The sequence below is a fragment of the Saccopteryx bilineata genome, chromosome 6 (assembly GCF_036850765.1).
Source record: "Saccopteryx bilineata isolate mSacBil1 chromosome 6, mSacBil1_pri_phased_curated, whole genome shotgun sequence".
Lineage (NCBI taxonomy): Eukaryota > Metazoa > Chordata > Mammalia > Chiroptera > Emballonuridae > Saccopteryx > Saccopteryx bilineata.
Window position 1 is genome coordinate 22184930 of NC_089495.1, and position 16732 is coordinate 22201661.

General features: G+C 36.4%; 1 protein-coding gene across 1 annotated transcript in view; it reads left to right on the forward strand.

Annotated features, from left to right (window-relative positions):
• The window catches only part of TNKS (tankyrase), a 214663-nt gene that overhangs the window by 24680 nt on the left and 173251 nt on the right, over nucleotides 1-16732 (forward strand). Inside the window, exon 2 of the mRNA XM_066237626.1 lies at nucleotides 8039-8263. Coding sequence (XP_066093723.1) covers nucleotides 8039-8263 — 225 coding nt within the window. The remainder of the gene's footprint in view (nucleotides 1-8038; nucleotides 8264-16732) is intronic.

Here is a 16732-nt window from a genome sequence, read left to right on the forward strand (position 1 = left end):
TTATTTTATTTTTCATGACAATATTTCCAGTTGGTTTTATTTGCTAGATTTTTGTTCTCATATCATGTTTTCAATATTCTCCTTTTTTTTTTTCTCAAGCAACATTTAATTTGCCAATTTTAAATGGCTTTTTTGGTCGATTAATTCTGCCTTCATTTTGTTGTTCTGCATGGTGCTTGCACTCCTTAGACATCTCATTATTTTCGAGTCCGAGTTTATATTCCCTCAGAACTAACAGCTGTTTGGGCCAGTATTGCATTTGCCCGGGAGGATGGGTGTTGACGGGCATCGGTTTCAGGAGTGGGGAAAGCCTGTTTTCTAGCTCTGGGTCCTCCAGGTTGGAGGCAGGCGGAGACATACCTCAGAACAGCAAGGCTCTGGATGGTGACTTTTGCCCAACACACCCTGGTTGTCTAGGGTTTCTCTGATCCTTTTTTAAGTACTGTCACCCTCCTTGTGAGTGCCTAATCCAGAGTCTACCTGTATTTTGCTTCCCACCCCAGGCAAGTTTTATTTGCCTAGGTGTTACCTCTCTTCTTTCGGCTAGAGCTGCACTGGAAAAACTGCTTTTATACTCCACAATAGCACATTGGGGACACTGTGACAACGTTAAGGAGTGAAAAGGACAGAGTTAGAATACTTTCCTCTGCCCTGTCCTCTGTCTATGATACTTGAGCTGATACTTCTCACAGTGACATCTAGCCTTTTTTTCTTCTTTCCCAGGGAGGATGATTTCTTAGTGTTGGGTGGTTTTGTTTTTAGATGGAATCTGGGATTCCTCTCTTACCCTTTCTTTGTTTTTGCTTTTGCGATGATTTCTCTGGGTTTGAGGAAGGCACATATTCTTCACTCTACTTGCTTATTAAGTACTTTTCTTTAAGCATAAATGTTTTCCTTTCTAAATCAGATGCTGTAAAATGGAAAAATTAATCTGTCAGAGTCTGCCTTTGACGAATGAAAAACATGCAACTTCATTGACTTTATAGAAGTCATTATGTAGCTTTTCTAAACTGTTATTTTAGAAACAACAGGGAATATACTCCCTGTTGCTTAGCAGTGACTCCTGATCTAATGAAGTATAAAATAGCTCTTTATTTAAAGGCTGATGTAGTTAGAATTGAAATTAGAAGAGGAAGCAATAACGACTTTGAATATTAAATAGAAAATATATTTTTCTTTGTTATTGAGCATTTATTTTAAAGTAAGCAGGAATCTATAACTGGTTTTCTCTGGTTCTGTGTATGTTGGGTTGCACACATTTAACCCAGTATATGGAAAGCCCCTTTTGAAGAATATGTCACGAGATTTTCCCCAACCTCCAGATTAAAGAAACAGTGGCCTGTAATTTTCATCATAAAATGCAGTAAAGCTAAAAACTTCATAGACGATGGTAGAAGGTAGGCCTGTACAAGAAAGGAAGTAGAATTAGAATATCCTGTTAAGATGGGTCTGCTCTGCTAGGTACCCTATGTAATTTTGAGGCTGCCTCCTGTGCATCAGCCAAGATGAAAGTATGATTATGATTTTTAATTTAGTAAAATTGTATATTGTGTTTAATGGACCTTTCAAGATGCTCAGAGATGTCTGAAACTACCAGTGTTGACTTGGTGAATGATGACTGTTAGTTAGAAATGAAAAATTACTTTTAAAATTTTATAGCTATTACATAAATGTGTCATAGCTGAATTTTATTTCATTGTAAGTAATTTTACTGTCATTGTTAAGAATTTTTGTTTTATAATTTGAATGGAAGTGGATTGGTAATGCTTAAGAAAGTAAGTAGGTCATTCTAATATTTTAGATTCTAGTTTTTCCTAATGTTTTTAGGATAATGGACAACTCATATCTGTCACCAAGTTCTGTTTTTTATCTTTCCCAACTTACCTTCCATGATTTCCTTTACATCTGGAAAATAGATATTATGTATTAGACTTCGTGAGTTGTTTTCCAGATAATCCCAAACTTATTTTACTGCCACTGTGAGTATCTTTTGGGTATAATCTTTTTATACTTCAGGGGGAAAATTCAAAATAAATAAATATAGGAGATAATGTTAAATTTTCTCATTGGGTGTATAGGTATAGGTCAATGGATTTAGTAGTTCAGATGATGTACAGTGGTTGTGGCTTTGCTGACAGTCCAATTAGAGTGAAAAATGTCTTTAAGCTGTGACTTTGCTACCATAAATAAAAACAGCACTTTAAAATACTGCAAACACTTTAGATTTTTCTTCTTTTATTAAATTTTAGAAGGCATAGTTGTTAGTTACAAGATTTAATATTAGTCAAGGTTGTTCCTTTGCAGCTTTCATTTTAGGTAGTAAAATTCTGAACAAAAGTGAAACAATTTTCAGTCTCTCAACTCAGACCTGGTGAATAGATACCAATGACTTTACTTTTGCTATTGAAACATTTTTGAATGGCCTTAATTAAATGTTAACATTATAATAAGGAAGATTGTTAAGTATATTGGAGTTAGGTAATGTGTTATAAATTTAGGTTTTTCTCAAAGTGCCAGCAACAATGCTTTTCCACATACTAGATTTTAAAATTTCTTAAATATGTAAAGTAATGTAATTCTTTCTCACACACTGTTCAGGAGAAGAAGATGCTGAAATTTACAAAGTAGATTTCTATTACTAAGTTTAGTAGTTAGAAAAGAACATTTATTTCATCAGGGTGAACTTTTTATTGCTATCTGCTTGCCCTGACCCTTCCCTAAGTGGTACCTCCGTAAGTTCAGTGGCTTAAACCAAAAACGTGGGAGCCATTCTAGCCTTAAAACCTATCCCAGTGTTCTCTTTTTTGACCCATCTATACTTCCACTATCTTATTCTAAGCCACCATCAATTTGTGCTTAGACTATGGCCAAGTTTTTCTTAACCCTGCCTCTCTGATTTCGCGGTTGACCTCCTCCAATCTTTTTTATTTTTACAAAGCCACTGATAAGCCTTTTAAGACAAATAGAATCAAGAAATGACTTCCTGTGTATTTATAATAAAATCCAAACTTCTAACTCATGACTTATGTGGCAAATACTGTGGTTTTTCCACCCAAACTTTATTTTCTCCTTTAATTTTTACTAAGAGAGCTTAGATTTTGTGCAGGCAGCAGTGTGCCCAGCTATAAAAGTCTTGATTTTCCAGACTCTTTGGCTGGCTGGACATCTGGCGCAGTTTTGGGTAATGAGATACAGGTGAAAGGATCTGGAGAGGCTTCTCTAATAATAAGCAGGCCCAGAGAAAGCCTTTTTGTCCCTTTGCCCTGGCTGCCTTCTTGTATGGACCCGAAGAAATAAGGCTTGGAGGAGGTGGAGCACTCTTTTGTGAACAGGAAGTGACAAGCAAGTGGAAAAAAAGCTTATCCATGCTAAGGAGGCCAAGATGGAAAGATTTAAAAAGAGCTCTTAATACCATTGTTAAACTACTGTGCCAGTCGAATTGCTTTGAAAAGACGAGCTGTGTGAGACATGTGAATCTCCACATTTTCTCTAAACCTTCACTATTTTAAGTATTCCCTAATGTGTTCCTAAATGATATAAAGGCTCTATATGATCTAGTCCTTTCCATTTTTAAGAGTTCACTGCTGTACTCTAGCCAGATCATATCAGCCAGCAGACAAAACCCTTCTCAAATCCAAACTCCTTACTTAGGACACAGAAGCTTCATTTGATCTGATTTTACTGATCTCACCTAATGTACCACTGCTCTCTCCATCCCCAGAGCATCAAAGCCATTAAACTCTCCAATAATACTTGATAAATATGTGCAAGATGTTAATGGAGAAAAACACAAAATAGAAGAACTTAAAAAACTAGAATTGATGGGGAGGTTTATCATATACATGGATTAGAAGACTCAGTATTATAAATGTGTCAGCTTTCCAGGTTTAATTCTAATTAGTGAGTTTTAAAAAACAATTTCTAATAGGTTTCTTCCTGGAACTGGAAGACATTTATGTTGAACATCAAAAAGCAATAATAGCCAAGATAATTTTTTAAGAGTAACAAAGTGGATTGACATTGACCTACTCAATATCTAGGCTTTTAAACTATTAAACAGACCAGTTGACCAAAGAGAAAAAATATGGAAAACACTAAATTAGGTCCCTAACTCACAACATGCATAAAAGTAGATTAAAGATCTAAACGAGAAAAGAAAAATTATACAAATAACCTAGAAGGAAATGTAGCAATAGGAAGTATGTCTTAAAGGTCTTGTAGGAAGTACAAATCTTGAAGGGAACAATTGATAAATTTTACTCTGTTAGAGTTTAAAATTGTATAAAATCAAACACATTGTAAACAGAGTTTAAAAACAAGCCATAAATGGAGAGAATATATATTTATAATGCATATACCCAGCACAAGAGGTATCAGAATATATAAAGAACTCCTACAAAACAATGAGAAAAACAGAAACAGAAAATTGGGTCAAGACATTAAACCAGTAGTTAACATGTGAAACTTGAATGGTCAGTAAACATGAACAGATGATTATATCAGTTTGTATGGGTTCATCTATAAATATTCCAGAACTCAGCTAACAGAAACTTAAAGCTTGAGGACATTTATTTCCTGCTTGACAAAGCCAGCGGTAGGAAGTTCAAGAGTTGGTTCAGCATTCTGTGAGCACAGTGGGATTCTATGCCAGCATCTTCATAATTCTCTTTACCTTCCCATCATGGCATCATGATATCAGCAGCTCCAGTGTCGTAACTTCATAAAAGAATTTTCTAAAGGGAGAGAGGAAAAGAGAGAAGAGAAAGGGGTCTTCTTCCCCATACACCTTCTCTTAGTGGAGAGAAAAATCTCTCCATAAGCTTTTAGACGTTTCCTTCTGTCTCATTGCCAGTTAATGACAGATGGGAACGAATCACCCCTCTGGCTTAGAGTAATCAGGAATCATTCCCTGAACTGGGGAAAATATTACTTACTCTTACCATACTACTTTCTGTCCAATTCCAGTGCAAAATTGAGGGGTTTTTGCCGACAAGGAGAGGGGATATTTGCCATAATTATTAATATTTCATTAATATAGGTTAAACCAAATGATATTGATATGAATATATATTTTCAATAACATGAAATGTGAAATATATAATGTACACAATTATTAACATGAACTACATGAAAATATGTAAATATCATTAAGCAATACCTATAAATATATAAACCTATGTTGTTTAAAAACATGAGAAGTATAGAAACATGCAGGAGTGTAACAAATATTGACTTATGTAATGGCATGTCTGGAGAAGAAAGTTGATGATTAGGATTAAGAGAGACTTCAACTGTATTATTTTATTTTCAAAAGAAAAATGCAAATAGCTGAACCAAAAATTTTAAAAACATTTTTATTTTTTGCCTCTCTGCTTTAAAGCTTATAATATATATTAATGTACACAGGATGGGGAAATGAGTGTTTCCAAGCATTTCTGTTGAAAAGTGAAAATTGATAGACTTGATAAGAAGACAGTTTAAACAAAGAAGGAAATCTGGAAGTTTAATCATTAAAATGTTCATGATAGTTATCTGTGGATGGTGACATTATAGGTGATATTCCTTTATGAAAACTTGGTGTTTTGTTTATATGTTTGCAAATATTTCTGATATTGTCATAGTTGGAAAAACCTTTAAGTTTTTTTTTTGGTAAATTAAAAATATAAAATTAAAAGCTTACTATTATAAGTAAATAAAATTAAAATTACTATTTTGGTTACTTACCATGAAGTAAGTAACCATTATGTGTATTCATGTGGTCAACGGATACTTTAGTGAGCGTGGATCATTCACTATTCTGGGTGCTGGAGATACAGACAGCTCATCAGACAATCAGGGTATGCCTTTCATGGAGCATCTTGAGTGGAGAGAGACAGAAAAGGCAGATAAGCTCATAAATGAACATGGCACTTTGAGGTCGCGATTCAATGCAGAAAGACAGTAAAACTGAGTGACACTGAAAATCACGATGGAAGAGTGTATGCAAGTGTGAGTGACTTTTAATTGGCTTATCAGCCAGAGTCTCTGAGTTGTTTATAATCCTTGAGCTTAGAGTTGAATGACAGACGGACCTAGGCCTGTGAGCATCTGGGTCCCAGGTCTTCAGGCAGAGCACACAGCAAGGACAACGTCCCCTAGGCTGATTATGAGTTTGTCATATTCAAGGGACAGAAAGTGAAGAGGCTTGGGCAGTAAGAAGGGCCAGCTCACATAAAGCCTGGTAGGTCATAAGGAGTTTGTTTTAATATTTTATTAAATGTGTTATGGGAACCCATTGCAGGATTTCAAGCAAGGAGGTGACCTGATCTATGACTTGAAAAGGTCACTCTGCTTACTCTGTAAGGATGAACTGTAGGACAGCAGATGCGACAGTGGAAGGAGACCAGTTAGGAGGTTATAAGACTGTGTGAAGTGAAACAGAGCTGGTTGCCTTGGGTAGTAGACAGATTGGAGGTGTGTATTTGGAAATACAGTTCTTGACATTCGGACTGAAGGAAAGAATTCCTCGGTGATAAAGTGAGAATAATGTTTTATCTCACAGGGCGTTTCCACAAGGAGCTAAGGCATGCTCAGCTTTTGATACCCTGCAGGACGCAATAAGAGCTTAGTCAATGTTAGCTGCTTACCAGTATTTGTATTGTTATCAAGAGAAGGCCATTTATCTTTAGCTAGTAAAGATTAAATGCTAATATTTGCAGGGGTTTTTGTTGTCTTTTTTTTTTGTGACAGAGACAGAGTGAGACAGAGAGAGGGACAAATAGGGATAGACAGACAGGAAGGGAGAGGGATGAGAAGCATCAATTCTTCGTTGCAGCACCTAGTTCATTGATTGCTTTCTCATATGCGCTATGACCCAGGGGCTACAGCAGACCCAGTGATGAACTTGCTCAAGCCAGTGACCCTGGGCTTCAAGCCGGTGACCTTTAGGCTCAAGCCAGCCACCATGGGATCATGTCTACGATCCCACACTCAACCTAGCAACCCTGTGTTCAAGCTGGTGACTCTGCGCTCAAGCTGGTGACCCTGCGCTCAAGCTGGTGACCTCGGGGTTTCAAACCTGGGTCCTCTGTGTCCCTGTCCCATGCTCTACCCACTGTGCCACTGCCTAGTCAGCAGGGTTTTTTTGTTTTTGTTTTTAAACTCATTTCAATGAATCTTGTAATTTCATTGCTGTAATACAATTAACATACTTTAAAATTGTCACTGGCTGTTTTTTCCCTTATCCATTGATCTCACTAAAATCCTCATCATGCTGGACATTTCATAATATTGTTGCCCTTTGACTTCCATAATGTACTTTGAAGGTATTTTTCACGTAAGTATTTACCTAGTCCTTATACTGCCTTAGGTCCTTTCTGGCTCTTTCCTTCTCCTTTGTTCTGTCTAAAAATTGTGATACTTCTTAACAGTGTTCTCATTCGATATTTTCAAATTCCTGTGTTCCCATTTGTTTGTCATATTGTTTCCTCAAGCTCAGTAAATGTAAGCTTGAATTGTTTCACTTAGCCATCCACTCCATTTTGTTTGGCCACTAGTCCCAAGAGTCGATATTTTGGCATTATTCTTAGTTTTTCCTTTTAAAATAACTTGTAAACAAACTATCATCACATATTTCTGGCATCTGTACATTTTTCTCCAGTTTCTCTAGTGTAATTTTGAGTATTGTGATTGATTTGGTTGTCAGCAGTATTTAAGTACCCTTTATCTCTTAAACTATAGAGGTGGATTTTATACTTTTGATTTTGTCTTGTAAAGCATGAGGGAAGAGTGAATGCCGTGGATAGGAGTCTTGTCTAGCATAGTAGCCCCACACACATAGGTATTGAAGAAATGTTTTGTTGATAAACTGCCCAAAGACTAAAGGAAGAGCTTTCTTAATTCTGAGTTTTGTAAGATAAGAGAATCCATTTGACTGTTTACCATTTTTTTAAATCCTTCTGCTATAGAATATAGTACTTCATTTCTTTTTTGTTGATACTGTTAAAGGAATTCTAATGATTCTTTTTACAAAATTGAGATATTATCTCTTTATTTTTAGGTTTTGGAAGGAAGGATGTCGTAGAACATTTGCTACAGATGGGTGCTAACGTCCATGCTCGTGATGACGGAGGTCTCATCCCACTCCATAATGCCTGTTCTTTCGGCCATGCTGAGGTTGTGAGTCTGTTACTGTGCCAAGGGGCCGATCCGAATGCCAGGGATAATTGGAACTATACCCCTCTGCATGAAGCTGCTATTAAAGGGAAGATTGATGTATGTATTGGTAAGTATTATTTGATGATATCTAAATTGTAAGCTCAATCTTACAGTTGTAAAATTTGAAATCAAGTTTACTATTCTCTCTTGTTTTTTATTGTGGTGCAAATAATGTTTTCTTAGAATAAGTAAAGAGGGCATTATTACTTCTTATTCTTAGAAGCAGTTATTTTCCATTAAAAGGGAAATAAAGAGATGGTAATCTAAAGTTGGTTAAGAATAAGATTCACAACATTAACTCTCCAAATGCAAGTCATGCTCACTGGTGTGGAACGAAATTTGGATGGATTACTTTTTCAAATTTAGTGAATTTACAGTCTCTTTAAAAGACTGCAAATTTTCTCTCCTGACATCAGTGAGAGCCATTATAAAGTACCAATTCTTACTGAATTGGATGACATATTTGGGTGCTTTAGTTTGATTCAAGGAAATTTATCTACATAGTACTAAGGCAAGGCCTTTATGTCACTAAAATTGAACACCAGTTATTTTCATAGGACTGGAAAGCTTTGAGTGAGTAGTTCAAATATAGTAGTAGTTCAAAGCCTATTATTTTCAACATGTACCATAGTATAGAGAAAAAACAATTTCAAACAAAATTGAACTTTGCAACCGTTTTAAATATTGAGATAATTTAATCAATATTTCTTTCTCTTTTGTGTATATCTGAATCTATATACACTTTAGATTTTGCTTTATTGTATAATATTTTTCATTTTAAAATCTAAAACAAGCTTCTGGACAAGCATAGTTTCTCTTGTGTGTATTATCTATTTCTTCCTACTCAAGCTGGGGAGGTTTGTTTAGCCCGTGGCAACTTGGTTTATGTAATTGTTATCTTCCTGGATGATGACATCCAGTTCAGTTTAATTAGTTATCTTTATAATAAAACTCAAATATAAGTGTCATTTTTAAAGATATAGTGATGATGCCATTAGAATTTTCTCCCCCTTAATAGCCACTCTTGCAGCTTCTAATGTAATTTTCAGTTTATTCAGATTATTGCAATGCTTGACATATAATTTCTTCATCGCATTCTGTCATTCCTTTATCACTTCTTTTTTTTTAATTTTTTAAAATTTATTATTATTATTATTATTATTATTTTTTACAGGGACAGAGTGAGAGTCAGAGAAAGGGATAAATAGGGACAGACAGACAGGAATGGAGAGAGATGAGAAGCATCAATCATCAGTTTTTCCTTGCGACACCTTAGTTGTTCATTGATTGCTTTCTCATATGTGCCTTGACTGCGGGCCTTCAGCTGACCAAGTGACCCCTTGCTCAAGCCAGCGACCTTGGGTCCAAGCTGGTGAGCTGTGCTCAAACCAGTGAGCCCGCGCTCAAGCTGGTGACCTCGGGGTCTCGAACCTGGGTCCTCCGCATCCCAGTCCGGCGCTCTATCCACTGTGCCACCACCTGGTCAGGCCCTTTGTCACTTCAACATCCATTGACATGACCCTTAGGATACCCTGTCCTTTTTGATCTCTGACTTTTTTAGTTTCCAGTTGGTTCTCCCATTGCCTCTGAGGTCTTCAATAAAACAGCCATATCTTAGACTAAGTCCTTACATAAAACTACCCTGAAAAGCTTGAAGTTTACTATGCTAAGTTACTGTTTAATAACTGTTATGGAACTGATTTGTCTTCTTATCTCATCTTCTAGACTTTCAGCTTCCTTACCTTCCTCTCTTCTTGCTTTCCCTTGTCTTATATATTGAGTTTTCTGTTGTTAGTCATAGAATTCTATATAGTTTTCACTTGCTTTCAGTATTCTCCTTTCTATTTTTTTTTTAATACCAAGACAGAGAGAGAGTCAGAGAGAAGGATAGACAGGGACAGACAGACAGGAACGTAGAGATGAGAAGCATCAATCATTAGTTTTTTGTTGTGCATTGCAACACCTTAATTGTTCATTGATTGCTTTCTCATATGTGCCTTGACCGCAGGCCTCCAGCAGACTGAGTAACCCCTTGCTCAAGCCAGCGACCTTGGGCTCAAACTGGTGAGCTTTTGCTCAAAACAGATGAGCCCGTATTCAAGCCAGTGACCTCGGGGTCTTGAACCTGGGTCTTCCGCATCCCAGTCCGACGCTCTATCCACTGCGCCACTGCCCAGTCAGGCTCCTTTTTATTTTTCAATGTTCTTTTTTCCAATGTACCTCTCTGGATTTGTAATTCTGTCAGTGCTTTTAATATTTAATTAAAATTAATATTTTTCTCCTTTTCCTCCTCCTAATCCCCCCTCAAAAGTACATTAAAAAATGTTCCTTTTATCCAAATCCTGTTGAAATAAAGGACTAGATGTAGGACTGGAGTTTTTAAAAACTAGATTCCCACAGGCCCCAGTCCTGCGGTCCTCAGTGGGCTTTGTTTGGCACATACTGCTTCCTTCTGTGTCAATTCTTATGCCGTGTGACAGTGGAGGGATGCAGAGGGCTCCTTTTAAACTATAATCAAAATATAATTGAGGATACGGCTGCGGTTAAAGTATGTAACCCAGTTGTCACGGGAAACAGGATTGCTTGTAGACCCTTCTGTTCACCTAATTAGCCTTGTGGAACCTGTAAGTTTGTGCTCAGGTGCACTGAAACCTCTGGTATCTTCTGTCTCCGACTTTCTCAAGTTGAGTGTAGTTAATGAACTCTAAAATGTTTCTATTAGCCGTATTTCCACTTTGGGACAACTGGGTAAAATAATTGGAAGCCTTGTTTTCTTTTCTCTTTTAATTGAATGATGGTTTTGAGAGATTAGTATGTAAACTTAATTTTAAAGGGATTTTTGCCTACATGGGGAAATGCTGGCTTGATAATATTTGGATTAATCAATCTGTATATAGAATAGTGAATGCATTTGATATTTATAATGGTAGAGCTAAGCCCCACTACCACTGGCAGGACAGATTGCTGCCAAGCAAACGCTCTGGACTGATCCCTCCCTGGCCTGCAATTGCCAGCAGTATGTGCGAGCAGGCTACTTCCTTAACCTCCATACTTCATTATATGTGAAGTGGGAATACTACCCATACTACGCAGGGGCCTTGGGAGGATCAGCACGATAATACATGTGAAAAGTACTTAGAGTATCTGGTATGATGAACATGGAATAAATATTGATTGCTGTAATTACTACTCTTGCTAAAATTTCAACCTGAATTATTACTACTATGAGATATAGACTTCCTGATTTCTCCTGTTTGCCCTTTATTGACTTATAGTTTTTAAAATAAAAATTTAAAAGTCTAAGAACCCATGTTACTTTCATAGATGCTATTTAGCTACCATTGAAAAGAACAAAGAACAGCCAGAGATGTTTATTTTAATACTTTTAAATTCTAGAGTTCACTATAACAATGTTAATGAATAATTATATATTGTATTTAACAACTCTAATTTACTCTAGAAATCAGCATTTTCTGCATTTAGATTGTATTTATTTCTCCCTACTGCCAGATACAATATCTTTTCTGAATATATGTCATATGATTTTTTTGTGACTATCCAAGTGTTAGTGCTTTGAAATTTCATTTTAAAAGCAAATAATAGATACATCTTTCACAAAATCACCTGATATAAAAGCTGGGAGTCATAATGAATGTTTGTCATTTTTTTTGTTATTTCCCTTACTATTGAATAAATTTGGCTGAATTAATATCCAACCCCTTTTCTGATTTTGGAGATTTAGGGAAGGAATACAGAAGCCCGCGGACTCAGACCTTCCTTCATTCTACCCTTTGGCAGTCAGGACAGCTTTGGTTTGTTGAATCAGACATACCCTTCTGTAATGCAGAATTTAGAATACAGATTCTTAGAGAGACTAGGAATCATTCATAGCAGCATTTTTTTTCTAAAGTATTGATAATGGCCCCACCATAATGTTCCTGATAATGTATTTATACTTTCTTTTATTTGCTCTACAGCTTTTGTTTTCTGAGATCTCCTCCTGCAGGTATCAGAAATTTCTGTTTCTGATATTTCCAAGTGAATATAATGCACAGATCTTAAAACGATAGCTAACTGGAGGTTCTATTGTGAGATTTTTAAACTAATAAAGAAATCTCTTGAATCTTTATATAAAAATTCCCACTGCCTTCACACTATTTACATGTATACCACACTCCCATCTCTCCTTATACTCTGCAATTCTAGAGGGAGAAGAGGACAGAGGATGTTCCCTTTGGGGACTTACGTATTCCTCAGCAGGGACTGGAGAGCTTGCTGGCTTCCACAGCCAACAATTCTGAAGATAGTGGAGGTTCTTGGTCTTCTAACACCTTGAGGATTTTCAATGTTTGGAATAACCCACCATCTAGACTTGAACCAGAAAGCCTAGGAAATATAGCAACCTTTTTCAGCAAACCGGGGGAAGATTGAGTGAACAATCAGCATACATATCCAGGACTGTTGAAAGGGTCAGATAAATACCTGAATGAAAAAATAAAAATAAAAAAATCCCTCAGGGAAATTAAAGTGTAGTATCGAGGAAACTTCCTGGGGCCAAAAAACATCTAATTTCTGAAGTAAAAAATTCAATAGATGAATTAGAGAAAGACCATACTAGTAGTCTGGAAGATCGTATGTGAGAAATATATCCCAAAACAAAGCAAAATGTTAACATATGGAAATCAGAGAGGATAAGTAAACCCGAAAAGTCAGCATTATTTTAAAACCTTACATATGGATAGGAGTTCCAGAAGGGAAAAAGGAAAAAAATAACTGATAGGAGAGATTAGTAATAATTAAGCAAATGATAAGCAGAGAAAAACCTAGGTTCTGAGATCGGAAAGGCTTATGGAGTTGCATGCTGTACTGATGAGAAGACACACTGAGGGCCTGACCAGGCAGTGGCACAGTGGTAGAGTGTTGGACTGGGATGCGGAAGACCCAGGTTTGAGACCCCGAGATCGCCAGCTTGACTGTGGGCTCACCTCCTTTGAGCAAAGATCACCAGCTTGGACCCAAGGTCTGCTGGCTCGAGCAAGGGGTTACTTTGTCTGCTTTAGCCCCACGGTCAAGGCACATAAAAGAAGCAATCAATGAACAACTAAGGTGTCGCAACAAAGAATTGATGATTGATGCTTCTCATCTCTCTCTGTTCCTGTCTGTCCCTGTCTCTCCCTCTCTCTCTGTCCCTGTCTCTATAAAAAAAAAAGTAAAAAATAAAAAAAAAAGGAAGACACACTGAGAAAGATGTATGAATTTTTCCCTGTATAAAGAATAAGTTGCCTACAAGGGGAAAAGAAGAAGGAGATGGAAGACTTTCCATTTACAGCTTTGAAAGCATGAGTACAGTGGAATACCTTCTAAAAGACTCCTGGAAGAAAAGGGTTAAACTAATGTTCTTGATAAAGAGTTCTTTATCAAGAACTTTTGGGGAGTAAGAAAGACTGAATAGAGCAAGTGACATTATTTCAGAGAAACTAAGTTCCTGCCACTTGCTTTCTTTTTCTCTACTTTCAAATAATTCTTGGTTTTATTTGTCTTATATATAGCAGAGACTAAAAGGATCCTTACTTGGGAACCCCAAATTCTAACTGCTACTTAAATTCTAACAATTAGAACTTTACAAAAATAGCTTCATTTTCCTCACTCAATGGCTTTATGTCATACTGGTTGGAGTCAAAGAGACCTGGGTCTTTGAGCAAATTACTCATTCTTTTCTAGTTATTAAAATGGGGATAATAACTGGCCTTTATGTAGCTGTTAAGAGGATCAAATGAGAGAATGCAAGTAAAGCACCTTAGTGTAATGTCTGTGTAGACAGTGCTATCATAGTTTCTCACCCTGCCCTGCTTGTCTGGTTTCTCTAACCATGTCTCTGTTACTAACCACGTTTCATTTTACTTCAGAGCAAGTATTACCTGAAATTATATATTTGTTTAATTACGTATTTTTTTGCTTGTTTTTCATCTCTCTGTGTACTCTTTCTCACTCTGTGCCTGAAAGAAAGAAACACAGGAACTCTGTCTACCTTATTTTTAACTGTGTCTACTCAGAGTAAAATGTTTACTCTGTGCCAGAAACTCATTGTGGTTTTATTTTGATTTTTCCTGAGTAGTAATATTGTCAAGCGTCTTTTCATGTACTTTCTGTGGACATTTGTATACATTTTTTGGAGAAATGTCTATTTGTATTCTTTATTTTTGGGGGGTTCTCTTTTTGTTATTGAGTTGTAAGAGTTATTTTTTTAAAAATACATTCTAGATATAAATTTCTTACCAGATAAGTTACTTGGTATATATACAGTCTAGATATATATAAAGTGAGAGGGAGGGAGGCCGGGAGGCAGAGAGACTCCCGCATGCACCCCAACTGGGATCCACCAGGCAAGCCTGCTACAGGGTGATGCTCGGCCCATCTGAAGCTGCTGCTCTGTTGCTTGGCAACCAGGCTATTTCAGCACGGGAGGCGAGGCCATGGAGCCATTCTCAGCACTCGGGCCAACTTTGCTTGAACCATATGAGCCATGGCTGGCAGGAGGGGAAGAGAGAGAGAAAGAAAGAGAAAGAAGAAGGAGGGGAAGGGGTGGAGAAGCAGATAGTTGCTTCTCCTGGGTGCCCTGATGAGAAATCAAACCTGAGACTTCCATACACCGGGCCAACACTACCACTGAACCAACCGGCCAAGGCTGATTATAGCCTTTGAAACAAAATATTTTTAGTGTTGATGACTTGAGTAACAATTAACATTAAAAATCTGCCTTTTTTGTTTGTTTGTGCTTGGTGTCATAAACTTAAGACCTGATCCTAGGTCATGAAGATTAAATCCTATGTTTTTTTCTAATAGTTTTATAGTTTTTACCTCTATTTTTAGGTCTTTGATCCATATGGAGTTAATATTTGAGTATGATGTGAGGTAAAGGGTCCAACTTCATTTTTTTGCATGTACCTATCCATGTTTTCCATAATATTCTTTTATAAACCTTTTTTTTCCTATAAGCTTGGTAGTAATGTACCCCTTTTATGTGTGATTCTAATTATTTGAGTATTTTTTTCTCTCTGGGTCTGTAAGCTAAAAGTTTGTCAATGTATATTATGGTGCACATCGGTAGTTCATTCCTTTTATATGGTGTTTTATCATAGGGATGTAGTATAGCTGGTAGACATTGGGTTGTTTTCAGTTTCTGACTCATAAAGGGGCTTCTTTGAACATTCGTTCATAGGTCCTGGTGTGAACATACTGTTTTATCTCTCTTGAGTAGATGCCCAAGAGTGGAATTGCTGAGTGAAATGATAAATGTATATTGAACTTGATAAGAAGCTCTGATGTTTGAATGTGTTGAGTGTATTTTTATGTATTTATTGGTCATTTGTGTATATTCTTTGGGTGGTCTCAGATCTTTTCACCTTTTTTTGGTATTACTATTGTTGAGTAGTGAGAATTTTTTTGTGTTATGGATAGGGTCTTTGGATGTGGGCTTTGCGAATGCTTTCGCCCAGTCTGCTTTGACTTTTGTTTTCTTAGTGGTGTCTTTACACAAGTGAAGGTATTTAATTTTGGTGGAATCCAACTTATCAGTTAAAATATAAATGTACTTGGTGTCTCACTAGCATTGGAATAATAAGGTAAGATTTCTAGTAGTCAATTATTTTTAGTTAGAAACAGTTCCTAGTAAAATAAGTTTATAGTTTTAATTACATTGCAGAAATAAAGAAAGGCAGTTTTTGGTTTAAAGGTCTTTGAAGTGCTTTATAACAACTTGTTTAGGATATATTTTTTTAATTAAAATGAAAGAATAAGCTACTCCATAATGAAAAACTGATTATATTATTATAAGGCTTATTTTTAAGATTTAAGAGTAAAAGTCAGGTAGACCTTGTTTAATTAAAAAATAATTACCTAAAATACATGGTTATTTCTGAGATAACTTTGTTTGTCCCTCCTATTTGGAAGTATATTTTTTAGCATTTAGGAAAGTAGATTATTTTTAATAGCTTGTTGCCTGAATCATTCCATAAAGGAACACTCATTAATTTCTAATGAACTTTTTTTTTGGTTTATGCTTTCTCTCTGCTCTCTGAGAGCAGAAGACACATCCTATTCCCACAGTATTGACACAGGAAACATGAGCATTTTAAAGTATCAAAGACTAGTCTTTATAGCTCTGTATAGTCCAAACCTCCAGTTCTCATTGGCATCTAGAAGTAGAGTAGTCTTCTGTTCACTGAATAGATTTGATTTTCTTTTATTTTTCCTAACAAAATGTGAGTGGGAGCAAAATATGTAACTTCTGAGCAGAAGTGTTATGAATCAGAGGACAGTTTATTACCACATTTTGTTTATTCTTATCTTGGTTATTTAGGGTATCACATTTTAACCCAAGCCCTCCTCAGTGTCTGGGTCTGTTAGTAAGGGAACTTCCCTGTTGTTACTTTCTCAACTTGTAGTGTGAGCAAGAAATGAACTTACTTTGCTAAACCTATGAAATTCTGGAGCACTTTGTTACAGCAGCATAACCTCGACTATCCTGACTGATGAC